Raw genomic sequence first — 22,242 nt, 5'->3', positions numbered from 1 at the left:
TATTAACCTAAGACTGTGACTAAAAGATCTTAACAACAAAGAATCTTTGGTTCTAAGGGCAATACTAAAAAGATCAGGCCCAGGAAAGGGAAAAGAAGGTTGGTCACCGATCGGCCCAAATTTGACCTGACCTTGTTCTATGTATAATTTGAAAAAGAGAAGGAATGGGAAATAAAATAAAAACCCAACTCAGGTTCATGAAATGTATTTTTAAAACATAAGAAAGAAAATGCTTCTTTTTCCCCTCCCACCCTAGCCTATATTTATTTTGTCTGCTCACACCTCCTTCCGAATGCCTGGTCAAAACATAAATCCTTCTGGAATAAAGCTTGAACATGATTATTTCAGGCTACAAATGATCCCCTAAAAGCCATTCCAAAAACACCAACATATTTTCCATAGAAAATAAGTAAAGACAAAGAATTGGGAAGGAAAACTGGAAAATGCCTGCAATTTCTATAAGCTGCTATAATACTGCAGTTAGAAAACTGTGATTATTTCACAAATGGTGCTCAAAATTCCCATGATCTGTGCATTAGCTTTTCCTAAGATAAATGTTTTGGGATGGCAGTTTTATAGATGTTTTTGGATTGGGGAATATTTCTATACTACAGATAATTTCATTAAGGCCACAGGAGGACAACTGAAAGAAAAGCATGGGCTACTTTGGAATATGTATTGCTTAGCTTATTGTTTTATTACCACTGAAAACTGAAAATTTTACTACAAAGAAGGAACATCAGCGGAGCCTAAGGGATCAGGACCAGATTATCGTAAGCTAATTAAATGCCTTTTTAAAAATTCATTTTTATAAAACACTTTTTAAAATTCTTGATAAAATTTGATCAATTTTCACCTCATTATAAAGCCCAAAATGGGAGACATAGACACTTTTTGATATCAGAACCTTTAAAAGAATGGTTATGTCCATGGGAATGAAAAGTGAAATGGCTCCCAATGAACTTCACCTCCTGGCATTCATGGCCTTGTATAGCCTCTCCTACTTTGACTCTAATTTTGACCACGAGACTTGCTTAGCCAATGGGGATACTAACAAGTATGATACAAGCAGATAAATACTTGAATCTCAGTATAAATACTTGAATATCAGATGTGCCCTCTTGGACATAATTGCTCTTAGAAGCCAGCTGCCATGCTACAATGATAGACTACAGACTCGTAAGAACTCACGTGAAGAAAGACCCTGAAGGGTGAAAGACTGTCTTCTTGCCAAGCTCCCAGCTGAAAACAGTACCATGAGTGACCTCGGCTACACTACACGGAGCCGAACTACTCAGCGGAGTCCAGTCAAACCCCAGAATAAGAAATAATAAATCACTGTCAAGCCAGAAAGCCATGGGGTGGTTTGCTCCGTAGCCAAAGATTACTGGAACTCCACGGGAGAGAAATTTCCATAGTCTCAGGACCAAATTAAGACACAAACCAGAACTTATACCCATTTCCTCATTTTCTCTTCTTTGAGTACAGAGGAAAAAGCCCTAATCCCACACAAGATCTTTGGCAACTGGAGGGGGACTTTCCTCCTTCGGTTACCTCCTCTCTCACCATCTGTAGTCTTTCCCTCTCTTCCAGATCCTGCTCATCACCATTCTAACACGCTCTTATTCCTCCCGTAATCCACACAGTATGTACACATATCTTACCCTTATGCCTCGTTTCCTTCCAGCTACCACTCCATTTCGCTGCTTCTTTTCATAGCCTACCTTCTCAAAAAATGTACATTTGCCCTCTCTCCACGTCCTCATACTCCATTTTCTCTTCAATCCCCTTTCAACTCAGCTTCTGCCTCCTCCAGTCCCCAAATTATTTTTGTCCTGATCTAATAGGACAGCCCTAATAGGCACATTTGGCCTCTATATTGCCTCTGTATTGCCAGATCTAATAGGCACATTTCTGTCCCCAACCTAGCTAAGCTCTCAATGGCTTCTTGCCATTCATCACTATATGTTTTTACCTTATTTTCCCTTGGCTTTTAAATTACCCTCATGTTTTCCTCCTAACTTACTGGCTACTTTTCCTGTTTCCTTTCTTGACCTCTCTCACACCTAACTGAATCTGAGTTACACATGGGTTGTTTCCACACCCTCTGATCTTCCTCTGTTTTCTATCCAAAGGTGATTCTGTTGAATTCAGTGGCTAAATGTCATCTTTATTCTAATGACCACCAAATCTATATCTCTACTTCAATTCCCCAGAGAACTATATCCAAGTGTTCACTTTTTTAATCTCCACTTGAATATCTGACAAACATCTCTCAAGCATATCAACCTGAAACTCAGTCTTTTCCTAATCTTTCCCATCGTGGTAATAACTCCATCATATATTCACTTACTCAATCTAGAGGCATAAGAGTTATGTTTGCTTCTCTTATTCTTTCAACACATTTAATTGAACACTTACTAGCACCAAACATATAATGGATTAATATGATTCTTGTCCTACAGGACTTCCCTGCTTAGAGCTGAAAACAGATGTGAAGGGATAATTACAACACAACCGGGAAATTGTGACAGTAGAGACTGGATAAAATATGTCTATAAGCAAACAGATAGGATTCCAGTACTATTCTAGGAAATGGGGAAAACTATTTCAAATGGCCAAGTTCTGAGAAAATCTGCTCTCATTACAGGAACCATTCAGTATCTCGCTTGGCTTATTACATGAAGGTAATCAAACAAGTTAGCTCACAATTAATTATCCCTTAGGATGGAGAGTTCTTAGGTTTGAAATAAATGTTTTCAGAAGCATTTCCTAATGTAGAAACTTTTGTCAAGCTGTGGATTTTCATTGTTGCACTGTATCTGGATGATTCCCGTCCTTATCAGATGTCTTTAAGTTATTTCCCCCTCAGTGTTCTTACAGAATACGGCGATAAAACCCACTTCATTTCTTTCTCTCTGCACTTTTGTTTTGTTCCAATTTAGCATAATTTTAGAGTTGCAGGAAACTTGACATCCCCAGTAAACCTCCTACTCTCTGGAGACACATGAGCGTTACATAATTGAATAGTGAGGTACATTGCTTAAAACACAGACATTTTAATTTTAAGCACTTACATTTGGTGACAACTTGAGTATTAATAAAGGTATGTGCATATTTCATGTATTATAGTTCACTCAGGAAATGCTAAAAAATTAAGGATCGTAGACCATTTCATCCGTCTAGTGTGACAGTCCCTGCAAGTACAAGAGTTAACAGAAAATAATGGTGCTTGATATGAAAAAGTATTAAAATTATTAATTAAGTAAGTCTTTTATTGTACCTGGAGGGGGTGGGAAAGGCCACAGATAATATTGAATATTGCAAAGAATTACTCCCCAGTTCAATAAATACTCCGGTGGAGTAAGTACTTACTGGCCACAGACCTCAGTTGGCATGTAATGGTGGAAAATAGTTTGTGAGAATGATCTCAACTCTTATCAGATAATGTATCTCTAATTAGTAGATTTAATTTTCAACTCTACAGCTTTCTTTCCAAATAAATAAAGGTCAACTTCAATATATATTTATTAAACATGGCATGTGTCAGGGAATTTAGGAGGGGTACAAAGACAAGTAAAACCTTTAAGAATACACAGCTGCTTTTTTTTTTTATTGGGGTATAATTGCTTTACAATGGTGTGTTAGCTTCTGCTGTATAACAAAGTGAATCAGCTGTATGCATACGTATATCCCCATATCCCCTCCCTCTTGCATCTCCCTTCCACCCTCCCCAACCCACCCCTCTAGGTGGTCACAAAGCACCAAGCTGATCTCCCTGTGCTATGTGGCTGCTTCCCACTAGCTATCTATTTTACATTTGGTAGCGTATATATGTCCATGCCACTCTCTCAATTCGTCCCAGCTTACCCTTCCCCCTCCCCGTGTCCTCAAGTCCATTCTCTATGCCTGCATCTTTATTCCTGTCCTGCCCCGAGGTTCTTCAGAACCATTTTTTTCCCACATCTTTATTGGAGTATAATTGCTTCACAGTGTTGTGTTCGTTTCTGCTGTATAACAAAGTGAATCAGCTGTATGCATACGTATATCCCCATATCCCCTCCCTCTTGCATCTCCCTTCCACCCTCCCCAACCCACCCCTCTAGGTGGTCACAAAGCACCAAGCTGATCTCCCTGTGCTATGTGGCTGCTTCCCACTAGCTATCTATTTTACATTTGGTAGCGTATATATGTCCATGCCACTCTCTCAATTCGTCCCAGCTTACCCTTCCCCCTCCCCGTGTCCTCAAGTCCATTCTCTATGCCTGCATCTTTATTCCTGTCCTGCCCCGAGGTTCTTCAGAACCATTTTTTTCCCACATCTTTATTGGAGTATAATTGCTTCACAGTGTTGTGTTCGTTTCTGCTGTATAACAAAGTGAATCAGCTGTATGCATACGTATATCCCCATATCCCCTCCCTCTTGCATCTCCCTTCCACCCTCCCCAACCCACCCCTCTAGGTGGTCACAAAGCACCAAGCTGATCTCCCTGTGCTATGTGGCTGCTTCCCACTAGCTATCTATTTTACATTTGGTAGCGTATATATGTCCATGCCACTCTCTCAATTCGTCCCAGCTTACCCTTCCCCCTCCCCGTGTCCTCAAGTCCATTCTCTATGCCTGCATCTTTATTCCTGTCCTGCCCCGAGGTTCTTCAGAACCATTTTTTTCCCACATCTTTATTGGAGTATAATTGCTTCACAGTGTTGTGTTCGTTTCTGCTGTATAACAAAGTGAATCAGCTGTATGCATACGTATATCCCCATATCCCCTCCCTCTTGCATCTCCCTTCCACCCTCCCCAACCCACCCCTCTAGGTGGTCACAAAGCACCAAGCTGATCTCCCTGTGCTATGTGGCTGCTTCCCACTAGCTATCTATTTTACATTTGGTAGCGTATATATGTCCATGCCACTCTCTCAATTCGTCCCAGCTTACCCTTCCCCCTCCCCGTGTCCTCAAGTCCATTCTCTATGCCTGCATCTTTATTCCTGTCCTGCCCCGATGACCATTTTTTTTTTTTAGATTCCATATATACGTGTTAGCATACGGTATTTGTTTTCTCCTTCTGACTTACTTCACTCTGTATGACAGACTCTAGGTCCTTCCACCTCACTACAAATAACTCAGTTTCGTTTCTTTTTATGGCTGAGTAATACTCCGTTGTATATATGTGCCACATTTTCTTTATCCATTCACCTGTTGAGATATCATCTCACACCGGTCAGAATGGCCATCATCAAAAAATCTACAGACCATAAATGCTGGAGAGGGTGTGGAGAAAAGGGAACTCTCTTGCACTGTTGGTGGGAATGTAAATTGACACAGCCACTATGGAGCACAGTATGGAGGTTCCTTAAAAAACTAAAAATAGAGCTACCATATGACCCAGCAATCCCACTACCGGGCATATACCCTGAGAAAACCATAATTCAAAAAGAGTCATGTTCCAAAATGTCCATTGCAGCTCTATTTACAATTGCCAGGACATGGAAGTAGGCCAGCTTTTCAATACAGGTAAGGCTAAGAGCAATGGCCAGGAACAGCGAGGAGGGCGTGTGTTTGGGGACCTGGAGGGAACACTGAGCTCCAGGTTGTGGACAGAGCCTGGGCTGAGCATCAGAAAAGCAAGGCTAGGGAGGGCTTGGTGGCTGCCCTAGAAGGCGGCCTTTAGAACATATCTTATAGATTCTAAACTAGAATTTGTGTTTTGGAAACACAGACGATAAATACAACCTTTTTCATTTATTTACTTGCTGAACTCACTGTGTCTGCTATGTTTATAATTTAACCACCTATAGATCTTTCACTGAAACTCATTCTTGGCATACAACATATCAAGTTTCAAGAAAAAAATGTAAATGCAATCAACAGCACACATTTAATGAGGTTTCATCTATATGGAGTGCTAGCATCCTTTTCTCAAGGAAACGTTTTCACACATAGGACAAGTATACCCTAAATGTATCTAGATATCTATATCTACATCCGTATCTATATCTACATCCAGATCTATATCTACATTTATATCTATAGGCCTAGTAAGGAACGAATGGGGGTAGGATTTTGAGTAACCGTTCCAACCGAAAAGGGAATACTTTTCTATTTCTCACCAATTCCACTTCTACCTTGGTCTAGTCACTTATCCTCTCTCATCTGTATGACTACAGTAGCCACCTGCCTGGTCTTCCTGATTTTATATCTGACCCCTATGAGTCTATCCTCACCGCAGTCACCACAAAGATTCTTTACAAATACACCCTGCCACTCTTTTGCTCCATCGCCTGCAATGGCTCCCTTGGATGCCAAGCCCTAAGCTGACCTACAAGGAAGATTCTACAGGGTCTCACCTTCTTTTGCTTTCTGACCTCACTTCCTGGTCTTGTCCTTTTTTACCCACAATGCTCCCCACCCCCAACTGACTTCCTTCCTATACACCTCCTGCCTTTGGGTCTTTGCAGCAACTCTTTTCTCCACCCGGAACAGTGGAGGTCTCAAGATCCGCCCCCAAGTCACATCCTTACCTCCTCGCTGTCCATGTGAGTTATCGACTAAGTGTCTCTCACTTCCAAATGCATTCTCTTTGCTTGTTTGCGACAAGGGATCCGGGACCTTTAAATATTTTCTCCTGGGCCATGTGGCACAATGTTAAGCTTTGTTTGTAGAGGATGCTGGAGAGACGTTACAGCACAAAAGGGTTTTACTTCCTGGTTCCAGGGCTTCCTAGCCAAGCTCCTGCAGTGCAGGTGGCTTTCCCGTATCTAGCTCCTGCCCTGCAAAGCAGGCAGCTTCAGGAGCACTTGGCTCCTGAAGCACCCAGAAACAATCAGCTGCCTGCAGTAACCCCAACCCCAGGTAGTGGAGTACCTCTGATGAGAAAATCCTGTGAGCAGTTTTCCCCAGCACCTTAAAGGGTGATTTTTCAGAAAGTTCCAAAGGATGGATTTCCAGCAAGAGCACTGTTCCACCACAGCGATGTCTCTGCCATCCAATAATCCGCAACTATGTCTCCCAACAAACCTCACCCAGGTTGGGAGGTACTCTTTCTCAGCCCTGGGACCAGTGGCTGTTCCTTATATCTTCAATTCCTGTAGTCTTTGCAGTCTTCTGGACTTCTTACTACCTGATCCATTACGTTAATCCTCAGTTATAGTTAATGATTCTTCACAGTAAACATTCCTGTTCAAATAACTGCATGGTTTTTCTCTCCTGATTGGATCTAGACTGATCCAATATCTTAACTCAAATATCAGGATGAAGTCTTTTCTGCCCTCTCTTCTTAAATGTGCCTGAGCCTTTTGGATCTCTTTGCCTTGCTCTAGATTTTTCTTTCTTCCATAGCACTTATAACATTCCAACATAGTAGCCAATTTATGGATTTATTATGTCTAATGTTTATCAATTGCTTACTCCTGCTAGAATATAAACACGTTAAAGGTCACGTACCCTTTTCAAAAATTTGCTCATAGATGTACCTCAAACTCACAGAACAGTACCTGGCACATAGTAGGTACTCAATAAATATTTGTTGAAGGAACAGTCTCACAGATCACAAGCAGCTGCCTCTCTGAACATACTGGCCCATAATGGAGGAATTTAACTTGTTTTCAGTGGCTATAGACAGCATTGCCATATCCTTTGGGGGCTGAGAGAGACGGTAATCCTTCCACTAGTCCTAGACTACAAATTACAAAAGTTGTTCATCACTCTATGTTCAGCCCTTAAGACATAGCTTTTCCTCTACCACCATATAAGAATGTTGTCTCAACACTTTCAAATTCGTTTTACCACTTTAACCAAATCAACAACTTCTTACTTGGATATTTTTTGAATGTGGCAATTAATTTTATATTTAATCCAGTATTCACTGTCAAGCTGGTGTGCACACAATGCTAAAACAAAGATTTCCAGAGCCACTAAAATCTAATTTTGGGTTAGGAATAGGATAAAGTATCCCAGCTAAGGGACAGATCTACATGGCTCTGGCTTCTCTGATCTAATGGCACATAGATAGGGCATACATTTCCTTTTACCCCCAAGCTTATATGTCATATAAACCATCATGGCCAAATTATCTAGTCACAGTTTGGAGAAAGGAAATAAAATTGAAATACATAAAAATAAGACAGGTCTAATTTTCATGTCTCTTGTTTCTATTTCACATATGGGTGCAAGGGCTATTTATTCTGTGAAGTGAGTATCTCAATTTGAATTTCATCTCTGTGTACGCTTAGCTTTCTCTTAAAGATAATCCAGCCCTTCACATCTCACAGAGATGGAGGATTATACAAGATAAAATAAACATCTGAATTCCCCAAATAAAGATTATATATGGAGAGTAGAACTTTGGTTATTTAGAACTACAAGGATGTAACTCAATTTGCTTTGCCACATTTTCTGGAGGAAGAAGAGCATTCTCATTCACTTGCAATACACTTTTTCATTTTAAGTATTTTTATACAGAGTATTTCTAAAATATCTTGCACCCTTATTTTCAGCAGTTTATGATACTTCCTCTGAGAATCCATCCCTGACTCTGCCAGTTGGGGTAGGTGCCCTTGATCTATGCTCACACAATGGGCCCCGTACCTCCCCCACCAGGAAACTGATCCCACGTCACTGTGACTGTCTGTTTAATTATCAGTGGCCCTCCCTGGGTTGTAATGTTTTTTAGGGAAGATAACATATTTTTCCTGTTTCTCTATTACCTAGCATAGCGCCTGGCACATGGCACATACTCAATAAATAATTGTTTACTAATGACATCCTCAGGGCTGTCACACTAACACTGAAAGTAAAACGGGGCTAATTATAATCAAGGCCTTTTGATGCTCTTTGACTTGATACGAAATATATAAATTCTTTAAATTTTGTTTCTCTCCCCTTAGTATCAGTAAAACAGTCCTTGCTTTTCCTTTTTCCATGCCTATTCATTGCTCCTAGTAACAAATTTATACCAAGTTTAAAAAAAAACAAAAAAAAACGCTGCAATTGATATGCTATAAAATTCACAAGCCTTAGTGAGAGAAGGAGTTTGGCTCTCCTAAGCTTTTTTTTTTTTTAATTCTTCTTAGGTCTCAGCTGTTCTCATTAGATGGAGTTGTCAGAAAGCAGAGATTTCCAAAGGGCAATGTGTTCCCATGTTCTGCTCCATATAATCAACTTAATTTAATACACATTAATAGCAAGAAAAATTTAAAAGAGCTTGTCTTAAATCACTGCCCTCCCACTTAACAAGAAAAAATGTAGAAAGCAATACATATTATAGAAACTTTCAGTACAGACACAGGGCCATAAAATCAAAGCACTCATTCTGCAATAAGTATGTGGTTTGTCGAGGTCAATTAAAGGCAAGATTTATGCACACATGCAGTCACTCTGCCTTAAAAAACTGGCTTTACATACTCTGCTTCACAATAGAGTGAAGAACTGCTCAGAAGATAAATGCCTACAGAACGGAAAAACAGAATTAATCTGGAACAACATACCTGGCCTCTAAGACTATAATATAAATGGCTTAGGGAAATCCCAAAATATGTAGGGATAGGAAAGATTAAAACACCTTCCAAAAGTCATTTAAGGGAAAGAAATCTCAGTTCTCTATTGCGTCTTGAGAAACTTGATTTTTTAAACCTTATCTGAAGGTCACAAGCAGAATACTTTTGATTTATAACATGAAGATAAACTAAAGGGTACGTGGTGCCAATAATATATTACAGCTTCTCAACAGTATTCTTCACCACTGCCCATAATTAATTTGTGTACCTACCAAGATTCAGAAATGTAAAACAATGGAGGAAGTATATTATAAGGTTTTACAAACCTAGGAGCAAGCAGAACCATCTCATCTTTTAAATCATTCAGACTGATTACTGTATCGTAAACAAAGCTGGGACTGAAGTGTAGATGGATGGCCAAGGTACTTGCTCCCTGAGGATCATGAATCACTGTGCTTTTCCTCTAAGCTCTCCAAATGCCTAAACTTCTTTCTATGTCAAAGATGCTTGAAAGTACAATGACTCTTTGTATCAATTAGCCTCCTGGAAGGCTCATTTATGAAATAGCATGTTATTAAAAATGTGCTCCTTCAACTTTAACTTAATATTAAGCCCTACTCTGTGGTAGGCATTGAAGGTGCAAAGACGAAAAGAAAAGGTCCACATTTCTAAGGAGTGTTTAGACTCATTAGGATACAAAAAGTAGGCACACACTTAGAATAGCATATAACAATAGATATACTGGAGTTATATACAAAGTACACACAGAAAAAATGTGCTTATATGCATTGTCACAGAGAAGGTAGCAGTTACACTGGTGTCTTGACATATGAGTGGAAATTTGCCATAGAGGCTAATTTGGAGAAGGCGTTCCAGGAAGACGGGATTTCACACACAAGGGCACAGAGGCAGGAATAATCTTGCCTTGTTCAGAGAAAATTATATAGTTTGGGAATGCTACAAGAGGCACGAATGGTGGGAGATGTGGCTCTGGGGACTGGCAGGGGCCAGACGATGAAGGTTATGCTAAAGTGTTGTGCTTTTATCAGGTAAATAAGGAACAGGCCATAAGCTGATGAAATCACGAACTGAATAGGGATACGATCAGGCATGCATGTGAGAAAATCCTCTCTGGAAGTAGTAAAAAGGATGGATGTGAGAAGGTGACACTGCAGGAAAGGAGACCCGTGAGGTGCCCGAGCAGTTGTCCAGGTGAGAAATGATGATGGTCTGAGATAGGAGAGTAAGAGTGCAAATGATGGAGAGGGTCAGACGGGAAAGGTACAAGGAGCAGAACTGGCTACTCTTAATAACTGATTAGATGTCAGGAGTAAGGTCAGGAGAGCAATCTGATAAAGCTCTTTTCTAAACGGAGTATCAAGATAGGAAACATTGAGGAAACTGCTGGGTCAATGTAGATATGATGAGTTTGGAGAGTGGGTCCAGAGATGCAGTCAGACATTCGGAGAGTGTGTAGAATTCATCACTTACTTATTCAACAAATATAGAGTAGAAGGTAGGAGCCAGGACAGAGTCTGGAGACATCATCATTTAAGAATCAGGCAGAACAAGAGATACCCTCAAAGAGATTTAGAGAGCAGTCAGAGGAAGAAAACCAGTAGAGAGCCGTGCATGAAAAGCAAAAGAATTGAGGATTTAGGAAATATGGGAGCGATCAGTAGTCTAAAATGCTGAAGAGAAACAGCAAAGGATGGGCATAGCAGGAAGCCACTGAGACGGGAAGCAAGACTGGATTCAGTGGCACAGTGACGATGGAGTCGGTAATGAAGTGCGGATCTGGAGCAAATGAGCATTGAGGACATAGAGGAAGGACATGCAGAAGGCCTTTTAGAACCTGGCTGAACAAGGAAGGAGAGATGCAGGACAGTGGCTGAAGAGGCCACTGGGTCAAGGTTAGAAGTAGGTAAGATTAGTAGTCAAGGTTAGATTCCTCTGAAACGAGCTAATCCAATTTCCAGCATGCCTTGAGGAAAGTTCACCCACCGGAAAGACTCCTTCCCATTACCGTTAAATCTATGAGGTGGATAGTATAGGTATAAAGGAGATTATGCCACTTTTCAAAAACAAAAATTACATTTTAACTTGTTTGGTAAAATATCAAATGCTTTATGTAACCAAATGGGAGAAAATGTTTTTATCAGGAATACCCTCAGAAGGATACTGACTGAGGTTGGACAGATAGGGAAGGGGCTGCGTTAACTCCCAGGGAACATGTTTATTTAAGTGCAAAGAGGCTCTGAATTGCCTTCTAAGTATTATGGTCTCAGCTTCAGGATTCAGTGGCCAGACTGAAGTCTAGAGAAACAGAGGAGAGGTGACAGTTTTGTAGAGAAGAGAGCTAAAGGAGGTAGAGACCATTCAAGGAAGGCAGGCTATCAACTCCTTTCCTTCATTTTCCTTACAGAATCTTAGTAATTAGTAATTTAAGAATGTACTACATTACTTCCTAATGCTTCAGTATAAATGCATAGAAGAGATAAATCCCTATCCAAGTTTGAGGCCCAGCAAAAACAGGGAACATGAGGAAAGTTGCAATGAGGATTACATTTAGTACCTTCTTCTTCATTTGAAGACATATGCTTTCTGATGTCTATTTACCCATAACTGGAAATTGATGATATTGTTGCAATTCAGCAGTCGCATAATTTAGGAACACATAGTCTCATGTTGTCATCCAAATGCTACTCAACAGGTAGACAGAGGACAGGAAGGTACTTAGTATGAATTACCACCACTAATCCCACAATACTGGGGTTCTGGAGAAATCAACAGACCAAAGCCCTGGGGAGCATCCTACCATATCCAACATGCTGTGAATTATCTAGCCCACATCCTTCAGGTGTTTTAGGGCACAGTAACTGTGCTGGGTCAAGCTAGACCATTGGGTCAACAAAAGAGCTCACCAGCTAAGAAAATCGGCAGTGAGGATCAAGTAGACTGACATTTATACACACTACAATTTTTCATATTTGCACCATTTTGGTGTCAATAATTTCCTTGGATCTTTATGTTCCAGAATTCCTTTGGCGTGGGAGCTGCCGGACTGAAGAGTATATTTTCTCATGTTTTCCATGAGAAAGACTCCCATAAGCCTTTGGTAAGGCTGAGGCCAAGAGAAATGAGATTTTCTCACTTTCAACTCAGAAATAATAATTCAGGCATTTTGCAGCAGGGATGACTTCTTTTATTTGGACCAAAGGAAAGACAAAGAGAGAAATGGGGAAGGGAGTTATATTTTGCCCTTTTTATTTACCAATTATTTAGATGTCTTGTGGTATTTACATTATTCCATTGAATTATAGTTTGCTTTTTGCATTGCTAACTAACTTTCCACTAGTTGACTTCTTAAGTATCTAACTAGATAGTTAGATAGTTCCTGGGAAAGCAATATATGCATATTTTCCTTTATATCACCCCAAGTGGGCAGAATTCTAGGCTGGTCCACAAGACTCCTATACCCTGTATGATTCCCTCTCCTTGAGTGCAAGCAGCACTGTGAATATGATGGTATCTTATTCCCATGACTGAGTAACAGTATATGGAAAAAGGTGAAAGGATTTTCCTACTGTAATTAAGGTTCCTAATGAGTTGACTCTGCTTTTATCAGAAGGGAGGTTATCCTGGCTTAGATCTTTAAAAGAACATGTAGGCCTTCCCTGAAGGGAGAGAATCAAAGGGAGAGAGACACTTTCTCCTTCTGTCCTTGAAGAAGTAAGATGTCATGTGTTCTACAACCACAAGGAAATAAATTCTGCCAATACCCACCTGAGCAAGAAAGGACCCTGAGCCTCAGACAAGACTCCAACCCCAGCTGGCACCTGGATTGCAGCCTTGGGAGACCCTGAGAAGATTCCTGACTCTCAGAGACTGTGAAATAATCAAGGTGTATTATTTTAAGCCACAAAATTTGTGTCAACTTGTACAGCAATAGAATACCTTCACAGTTAATGCCCTGATCACAACAGACACTCGGGAAGTTTGAGCTTATTGGTCACTCATGGAAGAATCCATCTGTGCCAAACAACATGGATAAAAATTCTCTTATGAATCTAAGACACTGAGACAAATGAGGCCAAATCCAGATTGCTACTAAAAGGGGTGTTGAGTGAGACCATATAGAGGCAGGGTAGTTCTTTGGACTAGAATCAATAGCCATGGCCAGGACCAAGAGAAAGATGATTGGACTTACAAACAGTTTCATTCATGGGTCTCAGGGTACATCAGGAAAAGATCACACACTAGATGTACAGCTCTGTCTCCGTCTGAGACATACCGCCTGGTATGACAGATGGCTTTTACACCAGGAAGCCCAGCAGCTTCTGATTCTGTCAACCTGGAAAGTGAAACCCAGGAATGTGGGCCTTCGATGATAATTCCCCATGTCTCATCCCATAAAACAAAACACTAGAACACTACCCAGTGCCAAAACGATGGAAATTTTGAGAGCTTGTTTCCACTTCCCTTGTGTTTTATTAGTGTGGTACTAAATGGGGCTTTGAACACTTCTAGAAAGCACACTGTGATGTACAAGTGCCACTTGTTATGTGAAAAAAGGCACTAAGCCTGCAAGTTGCAGTCATTTAAATGAGTCATTGAAAACACCACTGAAAAGCCATCGCTGAGCCCTTTGAAAGAACAAAAACTGTTGGCGAGAAAGGATGTACCCTCTCAGGAAAAGATCCAAACAAATTCAAAAAGAGTTAAGCAGATACTCGAGAGGCCTAATATGTCAGCATTTTCTGAGCTTCTATCATCTCATTTACTTTCAAGGTCTGGTCCGGGAAATCTGGAACGCTACCAGCACTGTCTTAACTACCCTCTGCTATCCGAAAATACAGCCCAGTGCTGAGAGGAAGGGCAGCAGTGTTGCTGAGAATCTGCTATTCTTCAGGCTCTAAGCTATGTGCTTTGCTAATGGATTTTACCCCACTTTTTTTGCCTCCAAATTGGTAAAATGGATTACTTTTCCATTGCTATGTAACAAGTTATCATAAATGGAGCAGCTTAAAAATCAATACCACTCTATTAGCTCACAGTTCTATAGATCAGAAGTCGTGGCATGGCCAGAACCCAGAGGCTGGGTTCTCTGCTCAGGCTGAAGTCAAGGTGGCAGCCAGTCTAGGTCCTTGTCCGGAGGTTCTGGAAGAAAATTCACTTCTAAGCCCATTCTTGTTGGCAGAATTCAGCTCCTTGTAGTTATAGAACTGAAGCCCCTGTTTCCTTGCTGGCTTTTAGCCAGAGACTACTCTCGGCTGTTAAGAGAGTGCCCGCATTCCATGCCACATGGCCCCTTCCATCTTCAGGCCACCGATGGTATGTCAGTTCCAGGGAATATCCAGGGTGAATATACCAAGGAATGGGGAACTCTGGATAAATATCTTGGACAAGATTCCACCTACCACCTAAGACCAGGATTGCTATTCTCATTGTATAGATGAGGAAAATGAGGCTGTGAGAGACACTGTATTAAATGTTGGCAGCACTGATATGTCTGTTTGCCTCTGAAGCCCATGTTTTTCTAATATGTCATGCTGAGTCATAAAGGGAATAGTGTTAAATTTTCATATGAGTATCTTGGAAGGGTCAGAAATCTGGGCTAGTCATTGAGAAAGCAAAATCAAGTTTATGGCTGGCCCTGACTAGGGCTGATTCAGGTTCCCAAACCGGAATTCTGACCTGGTAAACCTGTAAATTCTCCACAGTAAAAAGCGCAATCAACTTGTTTCTCCTCCTCTCTCCTCAAATGCTCACAGGTTGCTTACGAAGCTGTACATTGGTACAAAATCAGATTCAGACACCTTTAAACTGTTAGCACTGAACAGCGAAAGAGCAACAAATATTCTTTGTAGGAAAAAAACCCACATTATTAAAATGTGTTAAGCTGTTTCTTCCAGAGCTAAACAACTAATTACATGGAGGATGCTCACGTAGTTATCATGCCAGATTTTCTGGTTTCTAGAAAAGATTCTTGTACATCAGTGCTTGCTTTGTGATATGGATAGAGGGAAACAGGCTGAGCAAGAGAGTTGGAAGCAAAATTGGTTGTAAGGAACATGAAAGAAAGCACCACTTCTGTTCACCACCGGATCTCCAGTACGACCAGGTAGGCACTCAAAGCATTGGCAGGATAAATGGCGGCATGAAAAGCAACATTGCTGAAGGCTGTAATCTACTTTGTTTGGTAACCTCGAGAGAGGGATTTGTGTTTGGTTTTGTTTTTAAGGCAGTGATTCTATCATGAACTTAGCCTTCCTTTGGTTCTGGCTCAACCACACAGTTCAAGTTTTTGAGGACAGTCAGATTCCAAATGTTCCTGCAGGAATTCCAATTTTTAATTCATAGATACAACTCTACCAAACGTCTCTAGAAGGTGAAATCAGAAACCAGGAGAACTATCCCAGTTCATTGTTTTGTAAAGACAATCATGAAGCATTATCATAAATTAAGAGTTGAGAATGGCTTGAAAGAAGAGTTTAAAACAAATGAAAGTGAAGAATACTTAGTTTTGGAGGTATGGGTGAAATGGAACAAACTTCCAGTTATAAAATAAATAAGTCTTGGGGATTTAATGTGCAGCATGGTGAATACAGTTAATAATACTGTATTGCATATTTGAAAGTAGCTAAGAGAGTAGGTCTTAAAAGTCCTCATCACAAAAAACAGGCAATATGTATGGTGATGGACGTTATCTAGACTTATTGTGGTGATCTTTATGCAACATATACAAATATTGAATCATGTTATACAGCTGAAACTAACATAATGTTATACCTTAATTATACTTCAAAAAAAGAATACCCTTAATCAACTATACTCCAATATATAAGAAAAGTTAAAAAAAAGAATACTTAAATTTTTTAAAGGAGTCTAAAGTGTTAGAAGTACTTGAAGTTTAATAAAAATGGTTTCCTCATTATACTAAATATATTTCTTTTCCTGTCCTATTTATTTTTATTGGAGTATAGCTGATTTACAATGTTGTGTTAGTTTCAGGTGTACAGTAAAGTGATTCAGTGATACATATACATATATTCATTCTTTTTCAGATTCTTTTCTCATATAGGTTACCACAGAATATTGAGTAGAGTTCCCTGTGCTATACAGTAGGTTCTTGTTGGTTATTTATCTTATATATAGTGATGTGTGTATGTTAATTCCCAACTCCTGATTTATCCTCCCTCCCTCGTTGCCCCTTTTGTAACCATACATTTGTTCTCGATATCTGTACATCTGTTTCTGTTTTGTAAACTATATGTCAATAAAATGGACAACCTAGAAGAAATGGACAAATTCTTAGAAAGGTATAACCTTTCAAGACTGAACCAGGAAGAAATAGAAAATATGAACAGATTAGTCACAAATACTGAAATTGAAACAGTGATTTAAAAACTTCCAACAAACAAAAGTCCAGAACCAGATGGCTTCACAGGCAAATTCTATCAAACATTTAGAGAAGAGTTAACACCTATCCTTCTGAAACTCTTCCCAAAAATTGCACAGGAAAGAACACTCCCAAGCTCATTCTATGAGACCACTATCACCCTGATACCAAAACCAGACAAAGATATCACAAAAAAAGAAAATTACAGGCCAATATCACTGATGAACATAGATGCAAAAATCCTCAGCAAAATACTATCAAACAGAATCCAACAACACATTAAGTGGATCATACACAATGATCAAGTGGGATTTATCCCAGGGATGTGAGGATTCTTCAATATACACAAATCAATCAATGTGATACACCATATTAACAAATTGAAGAAGAAAAACCATATGATCATCTAAATAGATGCAGAAAAACTTTAGACAAAATTCAGCACCCATTTATGAGAAAAAACTCTCCAGAAAGTAGGCATAGAGGGAACCAACCTCAACATAATAAAGGCCTTATATCTCCTATTTATTTTTAATATATATGCTACACTAAACTAAAATTTCATGTTATTCAAGCCTATTAATAGGTAGTAAGTACACATTTAAAATCGTATGAACTTACATTTGTATAGCAATTTCTTTTTATCATGCCCCATTGTGGCCATTAGCCCACTGGCTTGTCATAAGCCTGTGAGGGAGGCAGTATGATCAGTTTTCAGTGCTTTATAATCATTTTAAAGGTAAAGAAACAGTCTCATTAGATCACTGGCCCAAAGTCAATGTTGGCCTGTAGATTCTAAGTACAGTCTCTTTTGCCTGCACCACAGAGCATCTCTAGGGATGATGCTACTGATAAATGGGATACGTGTTGACCTGAGCAATGGGAACGCAGGATGAGAATTTGCACGGTTCCTGCTTTTTCTACATCCTACACAAGACACAGCTTCTCAGGCCTCTCCTCCTTTCTAGTTAACTCCCATTATTTCATCTGAGCTTTCCTCAAACTAAGCAGGCATCACACTGAAGCAATACAAAGGGCAATTAAAATATTTATCACATATTTATGATCAATTTATCTTCTCTACTGTACATGTTTTGAAAAGTGTTATTATAAAAGATCCTAAAATAGAATAGTAAATATATATTTTCAATATGACAGAATTACAATTTTTAAAAGCTAAATTATAATTTTCTTGGCATGTGAGTTTTGGTTGTATTCATAACTAAACTATTTTTTTCCTACTCTGAAAAGCTGTTTTGCTACAGGTCCAGTTCTTTTTTACTTTTAACCACAAGGCAGTCATAAGCCCCTACTTAAATAGAAGCTGGTTACCATGGAAATCATTCTAATGCCACTGAATCAATATTTTGATTTTGCTGACATTTAATGTAAAAAGAAAAGACAGACTAAGATTTATAAAAGTCACTTTTCATCTTTGTTATAATTTTGATAGCTAGAAAAATTGTAAAGGAAACATATGTTCCGTAATGAACTCCAGTTAACTCACAATTATAGAGAATTGAGGATTCATAAAAGAGCAATCTACATATTTATATAATTTTGGCTTTGAGTACACACATATGCATGCATGCATTTGGGCTCAAGATTTTTTTCCCATGTCTCAACTGAGCCCTGATTCTCTCCTGTTATTGAAGTCATAACTTGGTAGAAGAGATTTGAATATATCCAGTTTTGCAATTGCCTTTTGATTAAGTGTTCTGAAGAGAAGGTGAAATTTTCATTGAGAATCACTCTTCCACAGAAGTTGACCATTTCTGCACTGAACCTTAATAGACCATCTGGTCCACTGACCACCCTCAAAGAGGCATTACAGCTGAAGGCTTCTCAACCCATCCTTAGAGGTCCTTCTGAGGAAAGATGTTGAACTTGAACCTAGTGTTTAATAAGCCTCACTGTCCATAAAGTAGTTTTCCAAGTCTGAGATAAGTCTTTGCTGCTGCTGTAATTTACTCACTGTCTCCTCTTCTGTCCTCAGAAGGAAAAAAGATAACAGAGCTGCTGTCTTCTGTTTGATAACTAGCTATTTAGAAGCTTAGATCTTTAGATGGTGAAGGGATCTGAAAGAATTATGAGCTTCTCTACTTCAGGAATTAGCTACCTACAGCATCTCAAATGAATGGTAATAAGTTCTATTCTTAAGACAATTGAATCACCACTCCGATGTTTCTTCTGTGGGACAGTCATGATCTTCCACATGTGTCTACTTTGAATGCCCCAGGTCCCCTTCCCGGGGGGTGCTATTCGGAAGTGTATACGTTACACTGCTTGCAGGAATGTTTGCAGGAGCATTACACTCCTGATAACACACCCCTTACTGTCTGCTTGCCTTGTCTGTTTCATTTTCCCCTCCCCTTCCAATGGGTCTTTTATTCCTCTTTATTCTTGAATCATTCTAGGCCCTCATCATTCAGAGACCACTGTTCCAAATCAGTAACCTGCTTTTGAAAACAATCTAATGTAAATAATTATGCAGTTTTCTGGCAGTAAAAGTAGGAAAGCTGATTTTTGGAAACAAGATCACAGGATATAAAGAGAAATGAAAGGCACCATATATCAATAGCAGAGGAAACTTAGGAACAATATTTAAAATTTACAAAAGGCAGATCTCTAGAGCCTTTTAGTTTATTAACAAGTAAATGAAACACCTACATTGTCTCGAAAACATCAATGTGTTACAAGTTGAAGGACATACTGATGACCTTGACTCATGAGAAAAAAGGCTCAGAATTCTAATCTATTCCAAGACATCAGAGGAACAATAGTGTTACACAAACAAGCAGACACACAGACACACACACATCTTCACTGCAGTGATATTCATTATAGCAAAACAAACTGGAACCAACCTAAGACTTCATCAAAGAGATAATGATTAAATAAAGTATCATGATGGATATGCCCCTCCTAAAAACGGTGTTTCCCAACAAACTGAATGCCATCGAAAATAGTCACAAGAAAATAACTGAAAATATAAAACACAGAACTCTATGCACTAGGATTTCGATTTTGTAAATATACATATACAGGTTATTCACCTATATAATCTCACAAACACACACTCATGATGTATTTTCACATATATGTGAGGTAGGAAAAATCTGAGCATAAGTGGAGATTTTCCCTATAGAATGCATGGATTCGCTCCATCTCCAGGTACTTATTTGTATTCTTCAATATACTCTGAAGCTTTTTTTTTTTTTTTTTGGCTAAATAGGCACTTGGACACTGATATGGGAGAAAGGAGAGATGAGAGAGATGAAGCTATTAGAAACGATAGTACATGCTTCCTGGGCACCCGTCTCATGGACTAGGTTTGAGCTTCGGTGGAAGGATTAGACCAGAAGATGAGGGAGCTTTTGTGAGGGACTGGGGAGCCCAGGCGACAAAGAAACCTACCCAGTTGAGGAAAGGACCACCTGGCTTCAACTCTCTACTGCAAGCTACTGGGAAACTTGGAACACTGGGCGCTCAGGGGAGCCAACTGGGGAGAATGTCAGGGACAGACAGGGTAAGAGAAAGACCTTGGGACCTCATAGAGCCATGCTCTCAAGTTGGCCACTGGCAGCACTGGACACCCTGAAGCATTTTCCACAGCTGACACACAAAAATCTGAATGCGCCTGTATCAAAACACACTTGCAACTACTCTCCCACCAAGGGAATCTCAGGAAAAACTCAGGAAAGCTGAAACTTATTTATTCAAGCAAGGCTAAAGAGCTGGTGAGATGGTGTTAACCTGACCTAATTGATAATCATAGACCAGCAAGGAGACTAAGATATATTTGATTTATGTATTTCATGGCTGAGGAAAAATATAAATATAGGTAGAAATAGAATAGAGATTGAAGTAGAGACTTTAATATGTATATGTGCACACGTGTGTGTATACTACAAACGTACACACATACATGCATAAATTCATATTCACTGGAAGGAAGTACAGCAAAATGTTAAAAAAAAAAGATCATTTCTAAAGATGATTACAATTTTCCTTCTTTATATTTTCCTGCATTACGAAGCTCCCTAACGATCACATGATACTTCTATAATCATACAAATAATACTAATAAAAGCAAGAAAATATAAATTTTAGACATATTGCTAGGCAAAATAATTTTCTAATGATCCAAAGCTTTAAGGGAGCTAGAAAACTCATACATAGCTTTCCCTTTCCAATGATATAAATTAAGTACATTTCTCTGGGTGTCATTTGACAACACCCAGATAAATAGCCACCCCCCTGGATTCCTCTTTTCTAAGACTCGGGGGGAGGGAGACAGGGCTATGCGACCCAGGGAGGAAGGCAGATGCTGGTTAGTATGCGGACCCGGGCACGTGGCCTGAAGTCTCTTTCTAAGTGAAGTGGGCCTGGCGGGTTTTACCTTCGTTCCGCTCGGGGCCTTTCCCGCTCTTACTGGCCACTGTGCTGTTGACCGTCTCGGACGACGTGCTCAGCTTGGTGCTGGGGTCCCGCTTGGGCTTGGGGGGTGGTTGTCTCCGGGAGCTACAGCTGCTGTCATCGTCTGTGCCCCCGACCGAGTGCAGCGACTGCGACCTCACAGAGAAGCCACTGGAGCAAGGATGGGGCAGCCTGTCCTGAGGAGCGGGCATCGTCATGAATCCCATGCGGAAGTGTTTGCCCACGTAAGTTCCTTCGTGGCCTCGCCCTACTTCTCCACCTATGCTGTAAAAGAAAGACGAAACCCGCGCCAAGTGAGCCAGGATGTGCAAGATCAGGGGCACAAGCATATCTATAACTGTTGATAGTTCACATTTTAACTTGACACTGGTGAAGAAACGTTTCCAATAACATGAAAATACTCTATGCCTTTGCATTCAATATGACAGTAAAGCAAATACAATTTGATCATAATCAGAAATTCTGGTATCCTGGTATCCACATACTCTCAAAATAGTATTCTAAAGAAAAAAAAAAAAAAGCTACCATGTAGCACGTTTCATCTACAATTGCTTTTCTCTACTTTCAGGTAAATCTTGTCCGTGGCTTAAAAAGGAAACAAGAATTCCTTATGACAATGACTTGTAGACTGCCTTTTTTTTTTTTTAATTTTTATTGGAGTATAGTTGATCTACAACGTTGTGTTAGTTTCAGGTGTACAGCAAAGTGAATCAGTTATCCATATACATATATCCATGCTTTTTTAGATTCATTTCCCATATAAGCCATTACAGAGTATTAAGTAGAGTTCCCTGTGCTATACAGCAGGTTCTTATTAGTTATCTATTTTATATATAGTAGTGTATATATGTCATAGACTTTTGACACATGACTGAGGTCAAGGGGGCAGCATTTGAAATTCTT

The 22,242-nt window shown here is 39.7% G+C and overlaps 1 protein-coding gene across 1 annotated transcript in view; it reads right to left on the bottom strand.

The window, feature by feature from the left end:
• Window positions 1-22,242, bottom strand: part of NYAP2 (neuronal tyrosine-phosphorylated phosphoinositide-3-kinase adaptor 2) — a 256,629-nt gene that overhangs the window by 127,934 nt on the left and 106,453 nt on the right. Inside the window, exon 2 of the mRNA XM_024124654.2 lies at window positions 21,302-21,603. Within this exon, the coding sequence (XP_023980422.2) occupies window positions 21,302-21,603 (302 nt within the window). The remainder of the gene's footprint in view (window positions 1-21,301; window positions 21,604-22,242) is intronic.

Source organism: Physeter macrocephalus, chromosome 2 (assembly GCF_002837175.3).
Source record: "Physeter macrocephalus isolate SW-GA chromosome 2, ASM283717v5, whole genome shotgun sequence".
NCBI lineage: Eukaryota > Metazoa > Chordata > Mammalia > Artiodactyla > Physeteridae > Physeter > Physeter macrocephalus.
This window is presented reverse-complemented; position numbering and strand designations above follow the sequence as displayed.